The sequence below is a fragment of the Taudactylus pleione genome, unplaced genomic scaffold (genome assembly GCF_031769625.1).
Source record: "Taudactylus pleione unplaced genomic scaffold, aTauple2 ptg000100l, whole genome shotgun sequence".
Classification (NCBI taxonomy): Eukaryota; Metazoa; Chordata; class Amphibia; order Anura; family Myobatrachidae; genus Taudactylus; species Taudactylus pleione.
Genome location: NW_028284502.1, coordinates 12,857,185 through 12,879,152, shown reverse-complemented (window position 1 = coordinate 12,879,152; position 21,968 = coordinate 12,857,185). Strand labels below are relative to the sequence as shown.

Sequence of the window (21,968 nt, the reverse complement as noted above, 5' to 3'; positions counted from 1 at the left end):
TCAATTACAAAAGGACGCGAGAACTGCACCTGGCGAAACTAAAACAGGTGAAAAGTCCTGTCAAAAATGGGGAACTCAGCCTGACATCCCCCAAAAGATGCACCAACATTGGGGATCACTATAGGTGCCCCCGTTTAGCCCTAATGAAGGTATTTGGGGTGCTTAAGTTGTATCAATTGGTGCCAATTAGCGCTTTAAACACAAGTGGTGAAGAATTGCATTAAGCAGTTTTTTGTGTGAAAATAACTACCCAGCAAATTTGGGGTACTTGAAAATTGGTGCTAGCATATTTTTAAGTTGCTAAAGTGAAGTTTTAAATTACGTAAAAAATCTACCTGCCGCAAGCACCTGCAATCAAAAAAACACCTGGCCCAGACGTGGGGAACCGCCTGAAGTCTATTTCGCTAGTTTTTAAGTTTGTCCCCCAACTTTGCACTTTTTCGCCCCCAAAATTAAAGTACTTTTTTGAGGTGTTCTAAAGTACTTTTTTTTTTTTTAACATTTTGACACAGTTTAACTTTGAGGGACTGTCCCAAGGGTGCAGGGGGGTTACCCGAAGTTTGCACCCCAAAACCTCAATTCTGCACTTTTTTCCGCCTGCTATACATAGACGAACTTTTCCGCTGATTACACTGCATTGAGTTTTCGCGTATGCGAAAAGTCTTTGGAATTGGATACGGCGGAAACTTTCCACCTGGCAAAATGACGTCATCCGCGATACTTTTCCACGGATTCTGACTTTTCGCCACTCTAATTGAACACAGCGCTTAAGCTGGGTACACACTTACTCGATGCTGACCGGCCGACGTGCCGAATGAGCGGACGATTTGATAAGTTACACACTTACCGATCGGCCACTCAATATATCTGGGCTAACATCACAACTGGGTGGACATTTAAATTTGCCCGCCCAGTTGTTATGTAAGGGTCGACGGTACCTGCAGCCAGTGTACGGGCGGTCTCTGGACTTTCATTAGTAGGTATCCATATTATTTTATTTTTGCACAGTTCACAGAATATATATATGATTTCACACCTTTTTGAAAGTCCTCATTGAGTGTTCGTATGCCAGCACCTCCACTGAATAAGCAGCTACTACTGTGCGCCAAAGACCTGAGAGGAAATTAGCAGCAAGGAGCATGTTCTGCGCTATGGAAAAAGGCGAAGACTGCAACTAGCCTGGTTCAAGGAATCTGTGTTTGGAGTTGCATGATCACGGAGATAAATATGCAGCTGGCACTGGATTTGCTGCCCAGGATGTGTTCTCTAGAGAACGTGCAAGCTGCAGCTGTGGCACCCAAGCTGAATGTGAATTTACCATTTTGATCAGCAAATGACCATTGTTTGGGCAATCACAAAGCTTTTAGGAATTTGTGTGATGGCTGTAACCTTCACTTCAAGAGGAAACTTCGCTCATCAAAGCAACATAGAGTTGGCATTAGAATGAGGCTTTAAAGGAGATCCATAAACCTGGGCTTTTGGAATTGAGCTTAAGAATCAAGTACTTTATTAGATGCTTACTGTTAGGCCTTGGATATCCTTTATGATGACCAAAACACGGTAACCTCTGCAGAAGGAAACCATTGATTTCCTCAATACGATTGGTGATGGAATACTGTACAGAATTCACTCTCTCTGCCGCAGACAGTAATTAATGAACTGCATAGTCAATTCAGGATCTGTTTGTCCGAACAGTTAAAGTTTTACTGGAGGAGAAGCAGTGCCGCCAAACATTGGGTTTATGCAAAAAAAAATGATTCCAAGGAAGCCATCTAGGTCCACAGATACTTCCGCCTAGAAGCAATATTCATATGCGGGATGTAGCCATTATCCCGGTTGTCGATATGCCGGTGCCAGAATCCCGACGCCGGCATCCCGACCATAAGTATTGGGGTTAGGGGGAGGGTTACGCTTAGGCTGTAGGGAGGGAGGGTTATAGGAAGGAGAGTATACTTACCTCCTTCTGTCGAGATTGTGACCCTGTCGGGATGCAGGCGTCGGGATTCTGACCTCTGGGATCCCGAGTGCAGGCATCCCGTACTGAACCCTTCATATGCTACCTGTTAATATTTGGTACAGTTTGTTAGAAGACTATTTTGCTTTTTCTGATAGAAGGGCTGATGGAAATAGAGATTATTCTGTAGCCCAAGGTTTAAATATTCCCATCAATGCTTTACATTCTTTAAATTATCATCATTTACTTATATGGCGCCACAAGTGTTCCGCAGCGCCTTACACAGTACATAAACAAATAGGTGACCAGTGACTGACAGAACAATACAATACAATACAATACAGGACAAGGAGTTGGATAATATTCATAGCTACATTAGCGACCATAACACCCAGTGTTAGGCGCCCTTGTGGTGAGTAAAAAGTAGATGAAAGTAAAGTAGGGAGAAGCACAAGAGGGTAGAGGGCCCTGCTCGCAAGAGCTTACATTCTAAAAGATGAAAATGTTACAAGAAATTCCTTTGTATGAGGGATATAATAGTCACAAAGCACCTAATATAAAACGCTCAAGGTTGGTATTATGCATAAGTATGTAAGAGATTTCATTCTTTTTGGACACTCCTTCACAACTTGGGGTGGGATCTCATTAATTATCGCTGCCTAAACCCTTTATCCATTGGAATCTAGGAATGCTTGCTCAGTGGAGTGGTAACTGTTCTCTGCAATGTCTAGATTTGCATATCTGCTTTGAATTTAATTCCTGCTTCTGAATTTCCTAAAGACAAGGATTATGCTTGCAGGACACGGACAACTATATAAACAAAAGTGTAGAGAAAGGTTTAGAAGACCTCCTAAGTCTCCATTTGGGTCAGAGTTCGCATTAATTTTCTAAGATATTGCAATCACTTTAGTGTTGTTTGAGAACCCAAATGTTTCAGCAATCCAATAACCTAGGTGGCCAATGTGTCTGCTTAATTAGTCGCTAACATAGTGGAGAGAGGCAGCGATGTTGGACTCACTGGTGAGGGCCAGGGGGAGAGGGTTTACACTACCCTTTGATATAGTGCCACTAGGGAACCGTAGGGGAGACAGCTGAAGTTGCTCCTCTATGGTGGTGCCAAAGGAAAAACATGGACACCTGAAGCTGACAATACATAGAAGTGCTAGTAGTCACTTCAAAGACTAGGAAGGAGAAAAGGTTTTTATTTTTTATTTTTTTTAAAAGTCTATATGAAATTTCCACTTGTCCTACAGAATCCTATTCTCCCTAAACCTGTAATAATATGGCATATAAAAATTCTAAAAAATGAAAACTTAATTTTTAGTGGCCAAAAATGGAACTGACCAGGGAAAACTGAAGACACCTTGGAGAGATGTATAAGTACTGTGACGAGAGTAATGGAAAGAGACTGCTGGAGAAAGCAGATGGGGTGGAGACATCTCACGTTGAGTATGTCATTTGCCTTATGGTACCCATATGCTTGGATTTTGATGGCAAATTCGGTAGATTTAAATGTGTAGATGCCCTAATAAAAAGGTGTATAAAGACTCTTGGTAGGCCAAAAAACTAAAACCTCTTGGCCATCAACCACATCACCTTTAAGGAAAATCAAAGTGATATGATTTCCAGTTTATTCACTTTTCTACTCTAATTATTATTATTATCATCATCATCATCATCATCAATTTATATGGCGCCACAAGTGTTCCGCAGCACCTTACACAGTACATAAACAAAAAGTGACTAACAGTACAGTACAATACAATGCAGGACAAGGACAGGTATAATGTACAGTGCATCCGGAAAGTATTCACAGCGCTTCACTTTTTCCACATTTTGTTATGTTACAGCCTTATTTCAAAATGGAATAAATTCATTTTTGTCCTCACAATTCTACACACAATACCCCATAATGACAACGTGTAAAGTTTTTTTGAGATTTTTGCAAATTTAATAAAAAAAAAAACCTAAGCAATCACATGTACCTGTTTCCACTGATCATCCTTGATATGTTCCTACAGCTTAATTGGAGTCCACCTGTGGTAAATTCAGTTGATTGGACATGATTTTGAAAGGCATACTCCTGTCTATATAAGGTCTCACACTCGACAGTGCATGTCAGATCACAAACCAAGCATGAAGTCCAAGGAATTGTCTGTAGACCTCCAAGACAAGATTGTCTCGAGGCACAAATCTGGGGAAGGGTACAGAAAAATATCTGCTGCTTTGAAGGTCCCAATGAGCAAAGTGGCCTCCATTCATCCGTAAATGGAAGTTCGGAACCACCAGGACTCTTCCTAGAGTTGGCCGTCCGTCTAAACTGAGCGATCGGGGGAGAAGGGCCCTAGTCAGGGAGGTGACCAAAAACCCGATGGTCACTCTGTCAGAGCTACAGCATTCCTCTATGGAGAGAGGAGAAACTTCCAGAAGGACAACCATCTCTGCAGCAATCCACCAATCAGGCCTGTATGGCAGAGTGGCCAGACGGAAGCCACTCCTTAGTAAAAAGCACATGGCAGCCCGCCTGGAGTTTGCGAAAATGCACATGAAGGACTCCCAGACCATGAGAAACAAAATTCTCTGGTCTGATGAGACAAAGATTGAACTCTTTGGCGTCAATGCCAGGCGTTATGTTTGGAGGAAACCAGGCACCGCTCATCACCAGGCCAATTACCATCCCTACAGTGAAGCATGGTGGTGGCAGCATCATGCTGTGGGGATGTTTTTCAGTGGCAGGAACTGGGAGACTTGTCAGGACAGAGGGAAAGATGAATGCAGCAATGTACAGAGACACCCTGGATGAATACCTGATCCAGAGCGCTTTTGACCTCAGACTGGGGCAACGGTTCATCTTTCAGCAGGACAATGACCCTAAGCACACAGCCAAGATATCAAAGGAGTGGCTTCAGGACAACTCTGTGAATGTCCTTGAGTGGCCCAGCCAGAGCCCAGACTTGAATCTGATTGAACATCTCTGGAGAGATCTGAAAATAGCTGTGCACAGACGCTTCCCATCCAACCTGATGGAGCTTGAGAGGTGCTGCAAAGAGGAATGGGCGAAACTGCCCAAAGAAAGTGTGCCAAGCTTGTGGCATCATATTCAAAAAGACTTCAGGCTGTAATTGCTGCCAAAAGGTGCATCAACACAGTATTGAGCAAAGGCTGTGAATACTTATGCACATGTGATTTCTTAGTTGTTTTTTTTTTTATTAAATTTTCAAAAATCTCAAAAAAACTTTTTACACGTTGTCATTATGGGTTATTGTGTGTAGAATTTTGAGGACAAAAATGTATTTATTGCATTTTGGAATAAGGCTGTAACATAACAAAATGTGGAAAAAGTGAAGCGCTTTGAATACTTTCCGGATGCACTGTATATTGCTACATTAGTGACCATAACACCCAAATAAGCAACTGAGCATAAGCAACCAAGTGTTAGGTGCCCTAGTGGGGAGTAAGAAGTAGATGAAAATAAAGTAAGGAGAAGCACAAGAGGGTAGAGGGTCCTGCTCGCAAGAGCTTACATTCTAATGAATATTCTGGTGCTCTCATCAGAGATAACCACAAGTGATTTCACCAGGGGACGACTAGAAAAGGGTAGGTAAGACATTTTGCTATAACAAAAGGAGTTTACAAATCTGATTTTATTGGTTATAGCCGTAGCGGGGATATTATTGGCCATAACTAAATGACAAATGTAGATATTAAAAACGTACTGAAAAAACTACCAAAAAAAATCTAGAACATTGCAGGGAGTGTATTGATTGGAGAGTTGGGTCCACGAATAAGTGTATAACGAAATCCTGCACATGGGATTCGTACAGAGACGCCCGCTGGCTGCGGGGCTAATGCGCCACTGTGAGCATTAAGACATACCATCAAACACTGCACCAGCTCTATGGAGGCGCAGAATCTCCTTCTGAAAATGGCCGCCGGAATCCGTGCAACTGCAGCAATAGACGCAGTTGCTGACCGCGACATGCCCGCGTCTGGCTAGCCACCCACCTGTTACCACCCAGAAACGCCCATTGAAATTGCCTCTTTCTGCATTCAAATTTGTTCTGCGGCTCCCGGCGGTAACCATTAGGACACATACACAGACTGAAAACATCGGGTTAGCGCTCGGCACCGACACTGCGTGCACCCTCGTCAGGCCGCCCTTTATCTGTTATTAATAAGAGTGACTGGGCACAGTCTCTATCCTGCTCTCAGACAAGGCAACTAACCCGCTCGGCAATCAGTAGCTTCAGCTCATAAATGTACAAAGAGTCCTGATTTAGAGTCGCACACATAGCGGCCGCATCACAAGTGATATAGCGTGGTGAAAAATTGCTGCAGATTTCCACCTGTATTCAGGGTTGGCCAGATCTATGTGGCTGCACCTCCCCTATACATCCTCCTGTGAGAGCGGCTGTCATTACTATGAACGTACATTTGCACCGGTCCTCCCCTAGGTGCAATTCTATCTACACGCCCAGGGGGAAACTTACACTAGCTAAGTGCAGCAAGCGGAGAGCTGTCTGACTATAGGGCTATTCTGTATATCCCCGCAGTTCCGCAAAGATGAAGTAGTAGGGCCTCGTTCAGCCTTGTGAGAAAAATTGCAGATGCGACTTCAGAAACAAAAATAATTTTATTTACAGAAACTAGTCCATGGTCCTCTTTAAACTATCCTGATAATATACAGCATAAGCTTGTATATCATCAATATCGTCTGCTTACAATTCTGTCACATTGGGGGCAATTCAATTCAGCGTTAGTTGAATAGCGCTGGGAAGTTGGTCCTGGAGCTATTTATTTCAGCCTGCTGTTAGGGCAACTAAAGAATTAGAGCAGAAATCAGACTAAAGTGCCAGCCACGACGTTGTTTCCCGGCTTAGCGCGGCGCTAACAGCCTCGCGGCCGGCACTTTAGTTGGTGAATGCCGGTTCGCGCAACTAAACACCCAGGTCAAGTCCCGAGAACCTGCATTCTCCGACTTTAGTTGTAATAGTCGTACTAAGCACCGTGCGGAACTGAATAGCTCCGGGACCAACTTCCTGGCGCTATTCAACTCACACTGAATTTATTCGCCGGTTTCTAATATACGTACATGTTGTGTGTGGGAATCCACAAGAAAAAAAATAAAAAAGAGAAGACTTTTTATCAAAAAGATGATGAGGTTTTGGCACAGTTATGTGTTGCCCAAAGCGGGGGAAAACGAAAATGTTTTAATGAAAACAAACATGTTTGTGGGAATAGAATGGCATGTTCTCTCATTTTGACGTGGTTAGGAATGCTATTGTAATGCTGTCAGACAGAATGATTTATTCTTCACGACAACAAAATAATCAATGTAGACAACTAGCTTGTAAATCTACATAAGCAGGGCCTTTACTTTCAATTTACAAAAAAATGTTTTCTTTGCTTGCATGATAAACATTCAAACTCAAAAAGTACAGTACACACACACACACACACACACACACACACACACACACACACACACACACACACACACACACGTCTACAATATTAAAAAGGCCAAATTGGTGCTATACAGCATACAAGATTTGGATTTGGAAGGATAATCAGACAAGAAAGAAAGGTTTCATTATGTCAATTTTGATTTGGCCACAAAAACTGTGTAAACCTCAAATAACAATGTCATTTTTTTTCTCTCCACTGCTGTGAAAACAACATTCTTGATCAACACCTAAATTAAATTACTTTACCTCTCTCCATTACTCAAACCACTCTGGGAACACATCCTGTCATTACCAAGTGGGGTGCTGACTTCTACAGTACTGTGACATTGTATATAAAACAATATATACAATTTGTACCACTTTACGCTCGCTGGCATAACAGCAGGGCGGTAGGTAAGCACCAACCGAGAACAGAACTTTGACCAAAGAAACATTTTAATTGCCAAAAGCCCATTAAACATCTTGGGAGACAGTTTGCCTGCTCTTATAGTCAGATGTGTTTCTGCTTCATTTCATCATACACAAAGGGACACAATTATAGGTCTAATTTAAGCGCACCTGCATTATTTCAAATCAGATGTATATATATATAAATTTAAATATATATAAGAAAAAGCTAAGTTTCATTTCTCACAGTGTGAGTAGTCAAATCTAGGCCGCTGCTCCAAACTTTTCATACTGTCGCAATGTTCTGCAGCTTTCTAAATATAAGATTGTAACTAAGGAAGGGTTACAAACATAGCTGCTAATAATCTCTGAATGACCGGTCATATTTAGGGCCAAATTTATCAACGAGTTTTATCATTCACAAGTAATAAAACTTGTTGCGTATGACAATGGTGCTCTAGCCAATCAGCTCCTAACTGTCATCTGGAGCCCCATTTATCATACGCAATGAGTTTAATCACTCGTTGTGAATGATAAAACTAGTTGATAAATGGGGTCATTAGTACCTCAATGACCAACTTATGGTCCCCAACCCTCAGGCAGCAGATTCCCCAATCTGACCGGAACTACCAATCTGCCATCCGGAACCGCAAATTGGGGGCCATCGATCATCGCCGATCTGTCGGGGAAATTCTTCATTGTAAAAATCCCCGATTTGCTGATCCCGATTACATATTGGTCAGGATCGGCAAATCAGAGAAATCCAAGATGGCGATTGGTGAATTACAACAATCCATCACTGATGTATGGGGTCAATAATTTTTCACTATTTTAGATGTGCCAGGTTCACAATAAATCAGCTTCAAATTGAGGCACGTTTTTCAAATACATTTTGGTTACCTGTAAGAACACACCAGTGGAGCCGTTAGTTTGCTCCTAATGATTTAATGCAAGCTGCTGTTTATGATCCTCCATTTACTGTAATATGACTGCCATGACAACTACATTCATAGGACATACAATGTAGCAGATAGCCCCTTCTCCATCATCTTTCCTTTACCACCACATGACTTCTTAGGAGCTTCCTGACTGACTGGCTTTGCCCACCAAGAGATATGATTATCAGCTTCATACTCATGTAAAGCAGGTATAAACCTTAGGCGGCCCATACACGGTGTGATAAAGTAGACGATCCGATGGATTGGTACGATATCGCATGTGTATTGGCCGGATTTAGTACAAAGCGTGCTCCCGTGGGGTCGTACATCACATCGCCTGATCGCACTGCAGAACCATGCAATCAGGGGATGCGATGTGCGATCCCATGTATTGCTATGCAAGTGAGGGAGCCGGCATATCGGACGGTCTGCCACCCAATCGCACCATGTGTGTGGACCTCCCGATATGTCAGACGTCGGATCCCCTGTCGCCTCATCGCACCATGTATGTCCGGCATTACGGTTTAAAAATGAAAAAAAAAAAAAAAATCTACATGGGATTGCACATTTACGTAAATATTGTTTTTTCTTTTTGGATCAGATGCAGCTGCTTTTGTGGATTATTGTGACAATTATTTAAAATTATGAAATATAGAGAAACAGGAAAAAAATAAGATTAAAAAAAAAAAAAAAAACACCTGTAAAATGTTTTAAAATTCCTACAAAATTCACTTTCACAGATATTGGTGCAATCCCATTCATTGGGCCATCGTGAAAGGATGTCAAAGCGGTGTACATTACAGAAGATCTGGAAAAAAAAAAGTTATGATCCATCCAGCTGTTATTGGATGCAGCTTATATTGGTGCAGACTGGCAGGAGGCCGGATTCAGGCCTTTACTTCACACGGGTCTGGCCTTCCCAGATTCACTCCCTTCTCATTGCTATGCGAGATCACAGTATGGGCTCTATCTGCTTTGTGTCCCTCCTGTGTTTAGCTCTGAATAGGAAACAGACTGCAATATCAGAGGAGTCAAAAGTTTTAGTAGTCTACTAGTCGTTCTTCTTGCTGCTGTTTTTTTATTAGTTATAACATTTTGTTGCAAAGATTATCATTAACAATAAATTAATTAATTAATAATAATTAATGCCATACAACCCTGATTCAGCATTAATTTTTATTACCATTTAAAAAAAATTGGTGAAAGCCACCTAACATCGGCAGCTTTTAAAAATCTGGTGCCCCCTAAGCATCTGTGGTATTTCAGATTGACAAAAACTACTGTACATGTATATTGCCATTTGAAAAAACATCCGTCAAAGCCACCAGTTCTTGGCGGCTTTGAAAATCCAACGTTTAGTAAATACTGTATGAGTCATCAGTCTTATATTATTTATATTTATTCTCAAACACTGTTCGAATTTTTTTAAGTTTGTCTTCATTCTTATAGGGAGTTTTTGAAGCAACCGGATATAGCTGCCGAGTCCAAGCGTTATCAATTTTATATGGCAATTAGGGAGATATTTTTTTTTTTATTTGTTGCTTAAAAACGAGCTGTCTTTAACACAAGTGTTGATTTTAGAAGGCATTTTATACCTTACTTCGCATCCCCGGTATGTTTACGAATAGACGTAAAATTTAATTGAGGTCCATCTTACCAATATATTCATTTTCATCAACAAACCCATCTCCATTCTTGTCGATGTCTTCCAAGGTCTCCTGCACAAGAAAATGTATTTTAAATAATATGTTTATTTAGATAGCAACTTATTTGCGGCATGGCCGCCATCAGAAAGTGACTAACAATGGGTAGAAGCAGATTGGAAGGAGAGGTAGGAAGAGAATTGAGTGAAGAGAGGTGTTGAACACAGCATAGAGGTACAAGAAGATGAACATGGTGGAGTGATAGTGAATTAGGGGTACATTTACTAAGAGTCAGCTTGCAAAAACTGCTGCTCCTCAGCATGTTTACAGCAGGATATTTAAAACGGCAATACTATTCAAAGCAAATAATGCCTCGTTTTGCTTTGATTGATGTTGCCATTTAAAATTTTTGCTTAAACACTCCGAGAAGTTTGGAAGTCGCTGCTTAGTAAGTTTATCCATACCAGACACAATTGTTGGTAACTTTAGTGAATGAAGGAGACGTAAACCGATTGCAAGTAGTGAAGGGAGCCGTGGCGTCACAAGGGGGGTGCGGGCCGCACCCGGGTGCCACCCGCCGAGTGGTGACACCAAGGTGCAGACTCTCCCTCAGTGGCAGAAGCCGGGTGCTGCACTGTAGCATTAAGTGCAGCACTCGGCTCCTGTCACAGTGAGGGAGCCGACACTGCCCGTGCCTCCTGCACCACCCTCCGGCACCACCCCATTGATAAGTTTAAACACTGGTCGGGGACCGGGTATGGGCCGCGAGGCAACGGCCCCTTCCCGAGGCCACGTCCCCTTTTTTGGCGGCGCCGCGTGCATGGCATCCCTCCCCGCTCCAGGTGTCACTGCGGGTAGGGATGCCACTGGAAGGGAGGATAAAAAAAAAATATAATAATCTTAAATTAGTTACTCAAATAGTACGCAAGCAAACAGGAGAGTAAATGAACAGAATTAGGATAAAGGCAACTGTTGGGGACAAGGAGCAGAAATGGGAATTATAGCAAGGAGGCAAGTGAAGCGAGAAGAGTGAAAACACTGTCTCTAATACAATACAAAAAGATGGACGTTTTGGTATGATCCACATAACAGCGTTTGGAGCCTGCCAGAAGGAAAAAATATGAGATATGGTAAGAACTTACCTTTGTTATCTCTATTTCTACGAAGTCCATAGGATTCCACAGGATACCTTGGGGTATAGGTGATGACGTCAGGCATCGGGCACCATAGAGTTAAGTTTTCAGCCTCCCAGGATGCACTAGGGTCCCCCTCCTATACTCCCCCCCCGAGCCAAGGCATCTCAGTTACGTACCAAGCCATAGGCCGGAGGAGGAGAAGGAAGAGAGAGAAAAAAGATCTGGACACACACAAGAATCACATTCTCACCAGAGGGAGACGGAAAAACCGGTGACCAGAGTAAAGCCCATCTGCAGCACAGGTGCGACAGGGCGGGAGTCCTGTGGAACAATATGGACTTCGTAGAAATAGAGATAACAAAAGGTCAGTTCTTACCATATCTCATATTTTCTACATCAGGGTCCATAAGGTATCCACAGGATATCTTGGGGATGTCCCAAAGCAGTATCCTTCAAGGGTGGGGACGCTCCTGTGCTGAAAGGAGAATCCGCCGCCCGAAGGAAGCATCCTGAGAGGCAAAGGTGTCAAACTCGTAATACCTCACAAAGGTATGGACAGAGGACCACGTGGCAGCCTTGCAGATCTGGACTGCAGAGGCACCACGTCGAGCTGCCCACGAAGGACCCACAGACCTAGTGGAATGAGCCCTCACAGAGGATGGAACCGGAAGGCCCTCATGAAGATAAGCCTCTGAAATTGCCATCCGAATCCAACCTGCCAAAGTCTGCTTTGACGCAGGCCAACCCTTTTTACGGAAGCCATAGAGGACAAACAAGGCGTCCGACTTCCGAAACGAGGAAGTGCGGTCAACATAAATCCTTAAGGCCCGCACAACGTCCAAAGTGGCCTCACCCACTGAAAGGTCGGGTGAGTTAAAAGCCGGCACAACGATTTCTTCGTTGATATGGAAACGTGAAACAACTTTGGGAAGACAATTCAGGACGAGTGCGCTGCTCTGCCCTGTTCCCATGAAAAATCAGAAAAGGGGGTCTACAGGATAGAGCCCCTAAGTTAGAAACACGTCTGGCCGAAGCGATGGCCAGAAGGAAAATTGTTTTAGCTGTTAGCCATTTAAGGTCCACTGAGCCCAGTGGTTCAAACGGCGGTCCCTGGAGAGCCCTCAGGACCACAGCTAAATCCCAAGGCGCCACCGGTGGAACAAATGGCGGCTGAATTCTAAGAACACCTTGCATAAAGGTGCGCACATCAGGGACTGTAGCAATCCTACGATGGAACCAGGCGGACAGGGCAGACACCTGCACCTTCAAAGAAGCAGGGCGAAGCCCATGGTTTAGTCCCGCCTGTAGGAAAGCCAATACTCTAGACAGACAAAACTCCCGAGGTGCATAACCTCTCGGCCGACACCACTGGAAGAACGTATGCCACACGCGATGGTATATTCTCGCAGAAGAAGGCTTCCGAGCTCTTAGCATAGTTCGTACTACAGAGCTGGAAAACCCCCTGGACCTTAACATGGCCGTCTCAACAGCCACGCCGTCAAAGACAGCCGAGTTAGTTCCGGGTGAAGACAAGGACCCGGAGACAGTAGGTCCGGTCGCAGCTGCAACCGCAGAGGACTGTCCACGGACAGACCCTGAAGGTCTGAGAACCAGTGCCTCCTGGGCCACGCGGGAGCCATCAACAGGAGCGTTCCTCCTTCCTGTTTGAATTTCCGGATTACCCATGGAAGAAGGGAAAACGGAGGAAATAGATAAGCAAACCGAACGTCCACTGGACGGACAGAGCATCCACCAGAGACGCCTTTTCGTCTCTTGTGCGAGACCCGTACACCGGCAACTTGTTGTTGTGCCGTGACGCCATGAGGTCGATCTCTGGAAGACCCCACCTGTCCACCAGAAGTTGAAAGACGTCCTGGTGCAGGGATCACTCCCCCGGATGAACGTCCTGGCGACTGAGAAAGTCCGCCTCCCAGTCGAGAACTCCCGGGATGAATACTGCTGATATGGCTGGGAGATTGCGCTCCGCCCAGACCAGAATGCGGGACACCTCTACGAGTGCCGCCCGACTTCGGGTTCCTCCTTGTCGATTTATGTAGGCCACGGTGGTGGCGTTGTCCGACTGGACCTGCACAGGGTGACCTTGGAGAACCCGCTGTGCCTACTGGAGAGCATTGAAAACGGCGTGGAGTTCCAAGATGTTTATTGGAAGCTCCGTTTCCGTCTGAGTCCATCTGCCCTGGAACAAGTGTGGACCCGTGACCGCTCCCCAGCCCCGAAGGCTGACGTCCGTTGTCAATAGGACCCAGCTCCCCACCCAAAACGGACGACCCTTGTTGAGATGGGTCGTCTGCAACCACCAGGCAAGGGACAGGCGAACCGCCGGAGTGAGCACCATAGTCTGGGATTTTAGACTCTGAGGCAGTCCATTCCATTTGAACAGGATCAATTGCTGCAGAGGTCTGGAGTGAAACTGGGCATATTCCACCATGTCGAATACTGACACCATGGAGCCCAGTAACCTCATCGCCGAGTGTAGAGACACACGGCGACTCTGCAGACAACTGCGCACCCTCAGCTGCAAGGCAGAGATCTTTTCCCCCGTCACAAAGATCCTCTGCTGACTGGAGTCCAATAAGGCTCCGAGGTGCAGAATCCTCTGAGACGGGATCAGGGTGGACTTTCGCCAGTTTATCAACCAGCCGTGGCGTTGCAGTACTGCAATCGTCAGATCCAGGTGGCATAGAAGGAGCTTTGGAGACCCTGCTACCAACAAAAGGTCGTCTAGGTACGGCAACATGCGGACTCCCTGCAGCCGCAGGGACGCCGCCATGACCGCCATAACCTTGGTGAATACATGTGGTGCTGTCGCCAGGCCAAAAGGTAACGCCCAGAACTGAAAGTGATCGTTGCGGATTGCAAACCTGAGGAACTGTTGGTGACGCAAAAGAATAGGGACATGCAGGTAAGCGTCCTGTATGTCCACCGACACCATGTAATCCCCAGGTTTCAGCGCCAGAATGATGGACCGTAGGGTCTCCATCCGAAACCGTGGCACCCGCAAGGACTTGTTGAGGGCCTTGAGGTTGAGAATCGGACAGTACGACCCATTGGGTTTCTGCACCAAAAACAGATTGGAATAGAAACCCTAGCCCCTCTGGGAGAATGGAACAGGCACTATAACTCCAGCCTGGAGCATAGTGTGCAAAACCTTCCGCAGTTCCATGGCTTTGGTCTGGTCTAAGGGAAGACCCGTGGTGAAGAATCGGGATGGGGGCCTGTGCCGAAAGGAGAGGGCATACCGGTGAGAAACCACCTCGTGAACCCAAGTGTCTGTCGTAGTTGCCGACCAATACTGGGCGAACTGCAGCAGGCGGCCTCCCACTTTGGGATCCCCCAAAGGGAGGCCCGGACCGTCAGGCCGCAGGCTTGTCATCAGACTTAGGGGCCGGACGTCTGGTACTCCAGGCCTGTTTCCTGGACTTGGCCGATTTCTTGGGCCCAGCCTGTCGGGGAAAGGACTGTGCCTTAGGCCTACCCTGGGCCCTATAAGGCCGAAAGGACGACGTACCCGAACTGGAAGGGACCCCAGCAGACGGGAGAAATGCAGACTTGGCTGCCGCCAGCGTGGCCACAATTTTGTCCAAATCCGGACCAAAGAGGACTTCTCCATTAAATGGCAAAGCTTCCAATCCCTTTTTGGAATCAGCGTCTGCCTTCCAGGATCTCAACCATAAGGTGCCGAGGAAATGCGAGAAGTGAGGGTACTAATATCCAAGGCCACTTCATTGATGTAAGTGGCCGAATCCCGTAGGTTGCCTATCAACTCGGACTGTTCAGCCGAATAGTCAGAATCCAAAGACGCCTCCAAACTATCGGCCCAGCGCTCCATAGCTCTGGCTACCCAACATACGGCCATAGCCGGTCGGGATGCCTCCCCGCGAGGGAATAAATGGACTTTAGGCAGATCTCCACCTTACGGTCCGTAGCATCCTTCAAGGAGGACATGGAGGGCATGGGCAATGTGGCACTTCTGACTAGGCGTGTCACATGAGAATCCACCTGAGGAGGGGATTCCCACTTAGAGAAATAATTGTCCGCAAACGGATAAGCCACCGCTAAACGTCTTTGAGGCTGATACCGTTTGCCAAGATGTTTCCACGCCTCCTCTAAATGGTCTACTAACTGACCCGAAAGAGGAAACACTGTGGCGTCACCCTTAATGTCCTTGAAAAAGGCATATTTGGACTTGGACAACGGAGGATCATCATCCTCAATAACTAAAGCTGTGCGGACTGCACGAATAAGGCCAGGAATATAAACCTTAGACTTAGCGTCCGACTCTTTAGTACGGAGAGGTTCTTGGTCAGAAAGATCCAGAATCTCCCCATCATCGGACGTCCCGTCGTCATCCTCATAAGGAGCAGACAGAAGCCACCGGCCGCTTGTGAGGCCGCAACACAGACTCCCCTTGTATCACGTCCGACAAATGCTGTACAGAGCTTGTCAGTGAATTAACCCACGCAGGCTCCTGAGAGACCTGAGGAGGGGAAATAGGGAGACTGTGGGGTACCATAAGTTGTCTCGGGAACCCCTGCATGGGTGACGACACCGCTGACTGCTGGGACAATCCCATCTGAGAGAGCGCAGGTTGCGGAGCTAACTGGCCCACTAGGGTTGTAAGTGCTTTGGCGAAACAAGCCCAGGGAGGTTCCTGTACCAGGAGCCGTGACAGTAATTGGTTGCGCCAATAAAAAACACTGCCGACATAGCCCCTCCGCGCTACCCTCCCCCTCCGCTATAGGTACCTTGCACGTAGTACACAGAAGCTGGAGAGGAAAATCACTCTCAGACATGATGGCAAGTATGTGACCCCTTTCACTGATACTCGTTAGTATAGTGGGAGAACCGCCCTGCAATCACCGCACCGCAAGGGCTTTAGCAGAAGAAGAGCAGGGACATTGAAAAGGCTGACAGTAGAAAGTGAATGTACAAGCAGCAGACGCCAGCAGCAGTCACATACAATGCAAAGAAATTAATCCCTGCACTATCAGCGCTGATCCTCAACTACACAGACACAGAGTCTGGTAGGACACAGCGCTGCATACACAGACCTGTTCCAACGGAGGAGAGGTATGCCGGGGGACCCAGACCACAATGCCACCGATCAGCAGCGTTCACCATTCTTCTGTAAAGATGGCCACTGAGGAGCAGAGAGGAGGCCGGCCTGGGGGATGAGCGCTGCCACAGGGCCAATCGGCAGGTGCAGAGAAGGCTGTGTGCTGCAGGGGAGGCGCCGGCTGTGTACAGGGAAGGCGCGCTCCCCTGGCATGCAATTAACCCCTGGGACGCCGCAGCACTACCGCTCAGCTGCGGTCCGCTGTCCCAGGGGGGTAATGGAAGCGCAGGTTTGTTACCTGGCTCCACGCTGCAGCCAGTTCCCAGGGAGCCCCCTGCCTGGGGACTCTGGACCATGTTTCAGCGGGGACCCACCGCGGGACCCCGCTGCTTACCTGCTGCCCCCCTTGAATCCGGCCATGGTCCAAAACATCTGGGGTCACCGCTAGCTGTGACACCAGATGCTTACCAGCATCCCCGGATCAGTACCGGCGGGGGTGTAGGGAAGACAGCATGGACGTCAATAATGACTGTCCATGCTGTACTTCCAGATGGGCAGCCACAGCTGCCTTGAATAAAACTTCAGGGGCTATCCTTAGCCCCCCTCTAAACAGGTGCTCCGACTCCGAGCCGGGCACCAACGAAACTGGGATGCCTTGGCTCGGGGGCGGGATATAGGAGGGGGACCCTAGTGCATCCTGGGAGGCTAAAAACTTAACTCTATGGTGCCCGATGCCTGACGTCATCACCTATACCCCAAGGTATCCTGTGGCTACCCTATGGACCCTGATGTAGAAATAGGCTATATTGTCCATGCATCAGACAGATCTGATCAATCATTTATTATATATTTCAGAATCATAGGGCAGGGCTATTTTTCTGGAAATATAGATTCAGGAACTGTGGGGCCTGATTCAGACCAGGTCGCAAGTGCTGAGCGCTCGCAACCGGATCGATGGTGGCCCACAGCGCATGTGCATGACGGAGCCAGCTCCGTCGTGCGCATGCGCGAGACCCGGCTAGAGACGGGCACTCAGTCGCTCCGGGTCTCGCAACAAAGGGGGAGAGCTGTCGATGTTGAGTGACAGCTCGCCCTCTTTGGTGGGCGGGCTGGGGGGGTGGCTGCCCAAACGGAGGCGTTCCCATGAGAACGCCTGTCGTTTGGGGGTGGTCCCACTGACATCACAAGTGATGTCAGTGGAGAGATTCCGGCTCTGTTAGAGCCGAAAGCTCTCTGGGACTTGTGGCCACGAGACCCTACCACAAGGGTCTCATCGCAAGCCCGATGGTCGCGTTGGTCTTGACCATCGCGACCATCATCATGGCCACTCGCTGTAGCTGTGGGTGGTCACCCAGCCCTGATTCAGAGCGAGTGGGTATGAATCAGACCCTGTGTGTGGAGCTACTGGGGGTGTAGCCATAGAAAAACAATATATTATTTATATAAGCAGACACTCAAAAGGGACTTTAAAATGAAACTTATCTTATGGAAAATAAATTTTGGCCCAGGACGTTACGTCATAGTTAATGAGAGGTTCAGGAACAGAGTACCTGCTTGTTCCTGCTGAAAACTAACACAGCATAGAGGTAGATTTACTAAAATGCAGGTTTATATAAGTGAAAGTGTTGCCCATAGCAACCAGATTCTAGCTATTGGTTTTTATGAGCAACAACTCCACTTCTATAAACCAGCACTTTAGTAAATATACCCCCTAGTGTTCAATCTAGCATTCTGCATCTGTCACAACCCGTGCAGTTCCTCTTTCCTGCCTGGGGTTGTGACAAATGCAGGATGCTCTCTGCTCTGTTGCTTCTAGCACACTCTGGTCTGTATCTCAGCAGTTTGTTGTGATAGAAAAATAAGAGAGTTATGGTAGACTTAGCATTGATAACTCTTTTTCTTTGAAGTCCATAGGGTCCACAGGAATACCATGGGGGGTAATGTGCTTGGGGAGATCCAGGCAACAGTTAAAGCTTTCAGCTCTCAGGATGCCTCGGATCCTCCTCCATATATACCCCGCCCCCAGCCACAGGCCTTCAGTTTTGTAAACAAGCCTCAAGGCAGGAGAAGGTGAGGGATTCCGTGACCGAAAGAAAAAATACCCAATGCAGCCAGGTGCGTCAGGGTGGGTGCCCTGTGGACTTCGAAGAAAAAAAGAATTATCAATGGTAAGTCTACCATAACTCCTAATTTCTTCTTCGGAGTGAATACGGATCCACAGGGATACCATGGGGATGTCCTAAAGCAGTTCCCCTAAGGGTGGGGGATGCTCCTGAGCAGAAAGAAGAATTAGTCACCCAAAGGAAGCATCCTAAGAGGCAAGAGTATCAAAGGCGTAGAACCTAAGAAAAGTGTGGACAGAAGATCACGTGGCTGTCTTGCACAATTGTTCAGCAGAGGCACTATGACTAAATGCCCACAATGGCCCTACAGACCGAGCAGAATGTGCTGTCACTGTGTTTGGGACAGGGAGATCAGCCTGTGTGTACACAGAGATAGTCATATGTAACCATCGAGCCAGGGTTTGCTTGTTAGCTGGCCATCATTTGTGAAAATATATATGCAAAAAGAGCATCTGATTTTCTAACAGAGTTTGTACGCTCCACATATATACGGAGAGCACAAACTACATCCAGGGAGGCTTCAACCTACAGAGGGGTCTGGAGTCTGAGAAGTTGGAACTACAATTTCTTAATTTACATGAAAACGGGACACTACTTTAGGAAGGTAACCCTCCCTAGTACGAAGAACAGCTCTATCTTGGTGAAAAATCAAAAATGGGGAGCGACAAGAGAGCACTGCCAAAGCAGAGACTCTGCGTGCAGAAGAGATAACGAGGAGAAAAAAAGTGTCTTCGCTGTCAACAATTTTAAGTCTACAGAGTTCATAGGTTCAAATGGGGGAGCTTGCAGCCCCTTAAGAACCAAAGACAGATACCACGGTGCTACCGGTGGGACAAAAGGAGGCTGAACTTGCAGAACTCCCTGAAAAAAAATTCTAACATCTGGTAATGAAGCAATCTTTCTCTGGAACCAGACTGACGATGCCGAAACATGCACTCTCAAAGTGGCCAGATGGAGACCAAGGTCTAAACAAGCCTGGAGAAAAGCCAGTACCCCGGAAACCCTAAACAACTTAGGATCATACTTTCTGTGGAAACACCACTGACTAAAAGAATGCCAAACCCTGTAATAGATGCTGGCAGAGGCAGGCTTTCGTGCCCTAAGCATCGTTTGAATCCCAGACCTGTAGAAACCTTTGGCTCTTAAGATGGAAGATTCAAGAGCCACGCCATCAAAGCCAGACGAGGTAAGTCCAGATGCCTGCAGGGACCCTGTGTTAACAGATCCGCCCATAGAGGAAGAGTATACGGACTGTCTATGGATAGATTCCATGTCGGTGAACCAATGACGTCTGAGGCCAAGCAGGAGCCACTAGTATTACCGTTCAACTTCCTGCTTGAATTTTCTGAGAACCCTTGGGAGGAGGGAAATCGGAGGAAAGAGATACGCCAGCCTGAAGTCCCACCTTACTGCTAGTTCCTCTACGAAGGTTGCTGAGGGATCTCTGGTCCTGGACCTGGACACCTTGTAACGTTATGCCATGTGTATATGTTCTGACGACTTAGGAAGTTCGCTTCCCAATTGATGACTCCTGGGATGAATATTGCAGAGATCACCGGAAGATGATGGTCTGCCCAAATCAGAATGTTTGTTACTTCCTTCATAGCTGCATGACTTTGCGTGCCTCCCTGATGATTGAGATAGGCTACTGTGGTCACGTTGTCGGACTGAATCTGGACCGGCCTGTCCTGAAGCAGGCCCTGTGCCACGATGAGTGCTTTGTATACTGCTCGAAGCTCCAGAATGTTTATAAGCAGATGACATTCCTGATTTGTCCATCATCCCTGAAAGATGTGATGACCTGTCACTGCCCCCGTTCCACGAAGACTGGCGTCCGTGGCGAGAAGAACCCAATTTGGAATCCAGAATGGGCGACCTTTGTCCAGATGATCCTTTTGTAGCCACCACAAGAGAGAGACAAACCTTTAGAGTGAGAAGGATCCTCTGGGACTTTATTAGATGATACTATCCGTTCCACCTGGAGAGAATCAGGACCTCATTCAGAGTCGGTCGTTGCGGCCGCACGGTCGTACGCCACCGATGTTCGCTAAACTGCGCATGCGTAAAGTTTGCAATGCGCGTGTGCAAACTAGCTGCTACGATCAGAAATTGCTCTCTCCTTGAACACAGCCAGGTCGGTAGTTTGAGTGACAGAATGAGGCGTTTGTGGGTGGTAACAGGGGAAGGTGCTTGAAAACGGGGGAGTGGAGATCCGAACGCAGGCGTGCCTAATTATGCGAACAGCGTTTTATGGGAGTGCATAATTAACAAAGTAGTGTCATGGCACACGTGATATGGGTGGTTTGTACACTGACCTGATCGTAGTGCTTAAGAGAAGGTATGGTCAACCTTAAGCTCTACGACCAGTTCCGATGGTTACCGATGGTCACGATTAATCCTTATATGGCCGGAGATGACGTGTAATGCGTACGAGAAGAGGGCGTATTTTTTGTCTTACGGCCGCATCCTCCCCTTGGTCGGCCAGCTAACGATCCGATCTTAAGGACGCAATTTGCGAGTGCATCATTTGCATATCCGGCCCCTTTTCCCTTACGACCGTGCGGCCGCAACGACCGACTCTGAATGAAGTCCTCAATCTTTGCAGAGGCCTGGAATGAAACTGAGCATATTCCACCATGTGGAAGGTGGATACCATTGATCCCAGGACCTGCATCACTGATAGAATGGATAACCTTTGCTTGCGTAATAGATTGCGTACTCGCAATGATAGGGACGCAATCTTGTCCTCTGGTAGAAACACCCTTTGTACCTGAAAATCCAAAAGTGCTCCCAGACGTAACATCTGCTGTGTTGGAGAAAGAGAGGATTTTTTCCATTTGATGACCCAGCTGTGCTTTTGTAGGCAGGCTATGGTCAGTTGAAGATGGTGTTGTAAAATAACTGGCGTTTGTGCCAATATCAGAAGATCATCCAGATATGGTAGTACTCCGATTCCCTGACGCCTGAGATAGGCTGTCATGACTGCCATTAAATACCCGGGGGGCCGTTGATAGGCCAAAGGGCGGTGCCTGAAATTGGTAATGTTGTTGTAGGACAGCAAACTGTAGAAATTGTTGGTGGGATGGCGTAATAGGAACATGCAGATACGCATCCTGAATGTCCAGGGAAACCATAAAATCCCCAGGCTCCATTGCCAAAATAAATGACCAGAGAGATTCCATACGGAACTTGGGTACATGGATAAACTTGTTGAGGGTTTTTAGATTTAGAATAGGGCGATT

At 46.7% G+C, this 21,968-nt stretch overlaps 1 protein-coding gene across 2 annotated transcripts in view; it reads right to left on the bottom strand.

The window, feature by feature from the left end:
* The window catches only part of RCN1 (reticulocalbin 1), a 38,012-nt gene that overhangs the window by 4,511 nt on the left and 11,533 nt on the right, over positions 1 to 21,968 (bottom strand). For both annotated transcript variants that reach the window (XM_088470433.1, XM_088470435.1), the window contains exon 5: positions 10,405 to 10,465. In XM_088470433.1, coding sequence (XP_088326559.1) covers positions 10,405 to 10,465 — 61 coding nt within the window. The remainder of the gene's footprint in view (positions 1 to 10,404; positions 10,466 to 21,968) is intronic.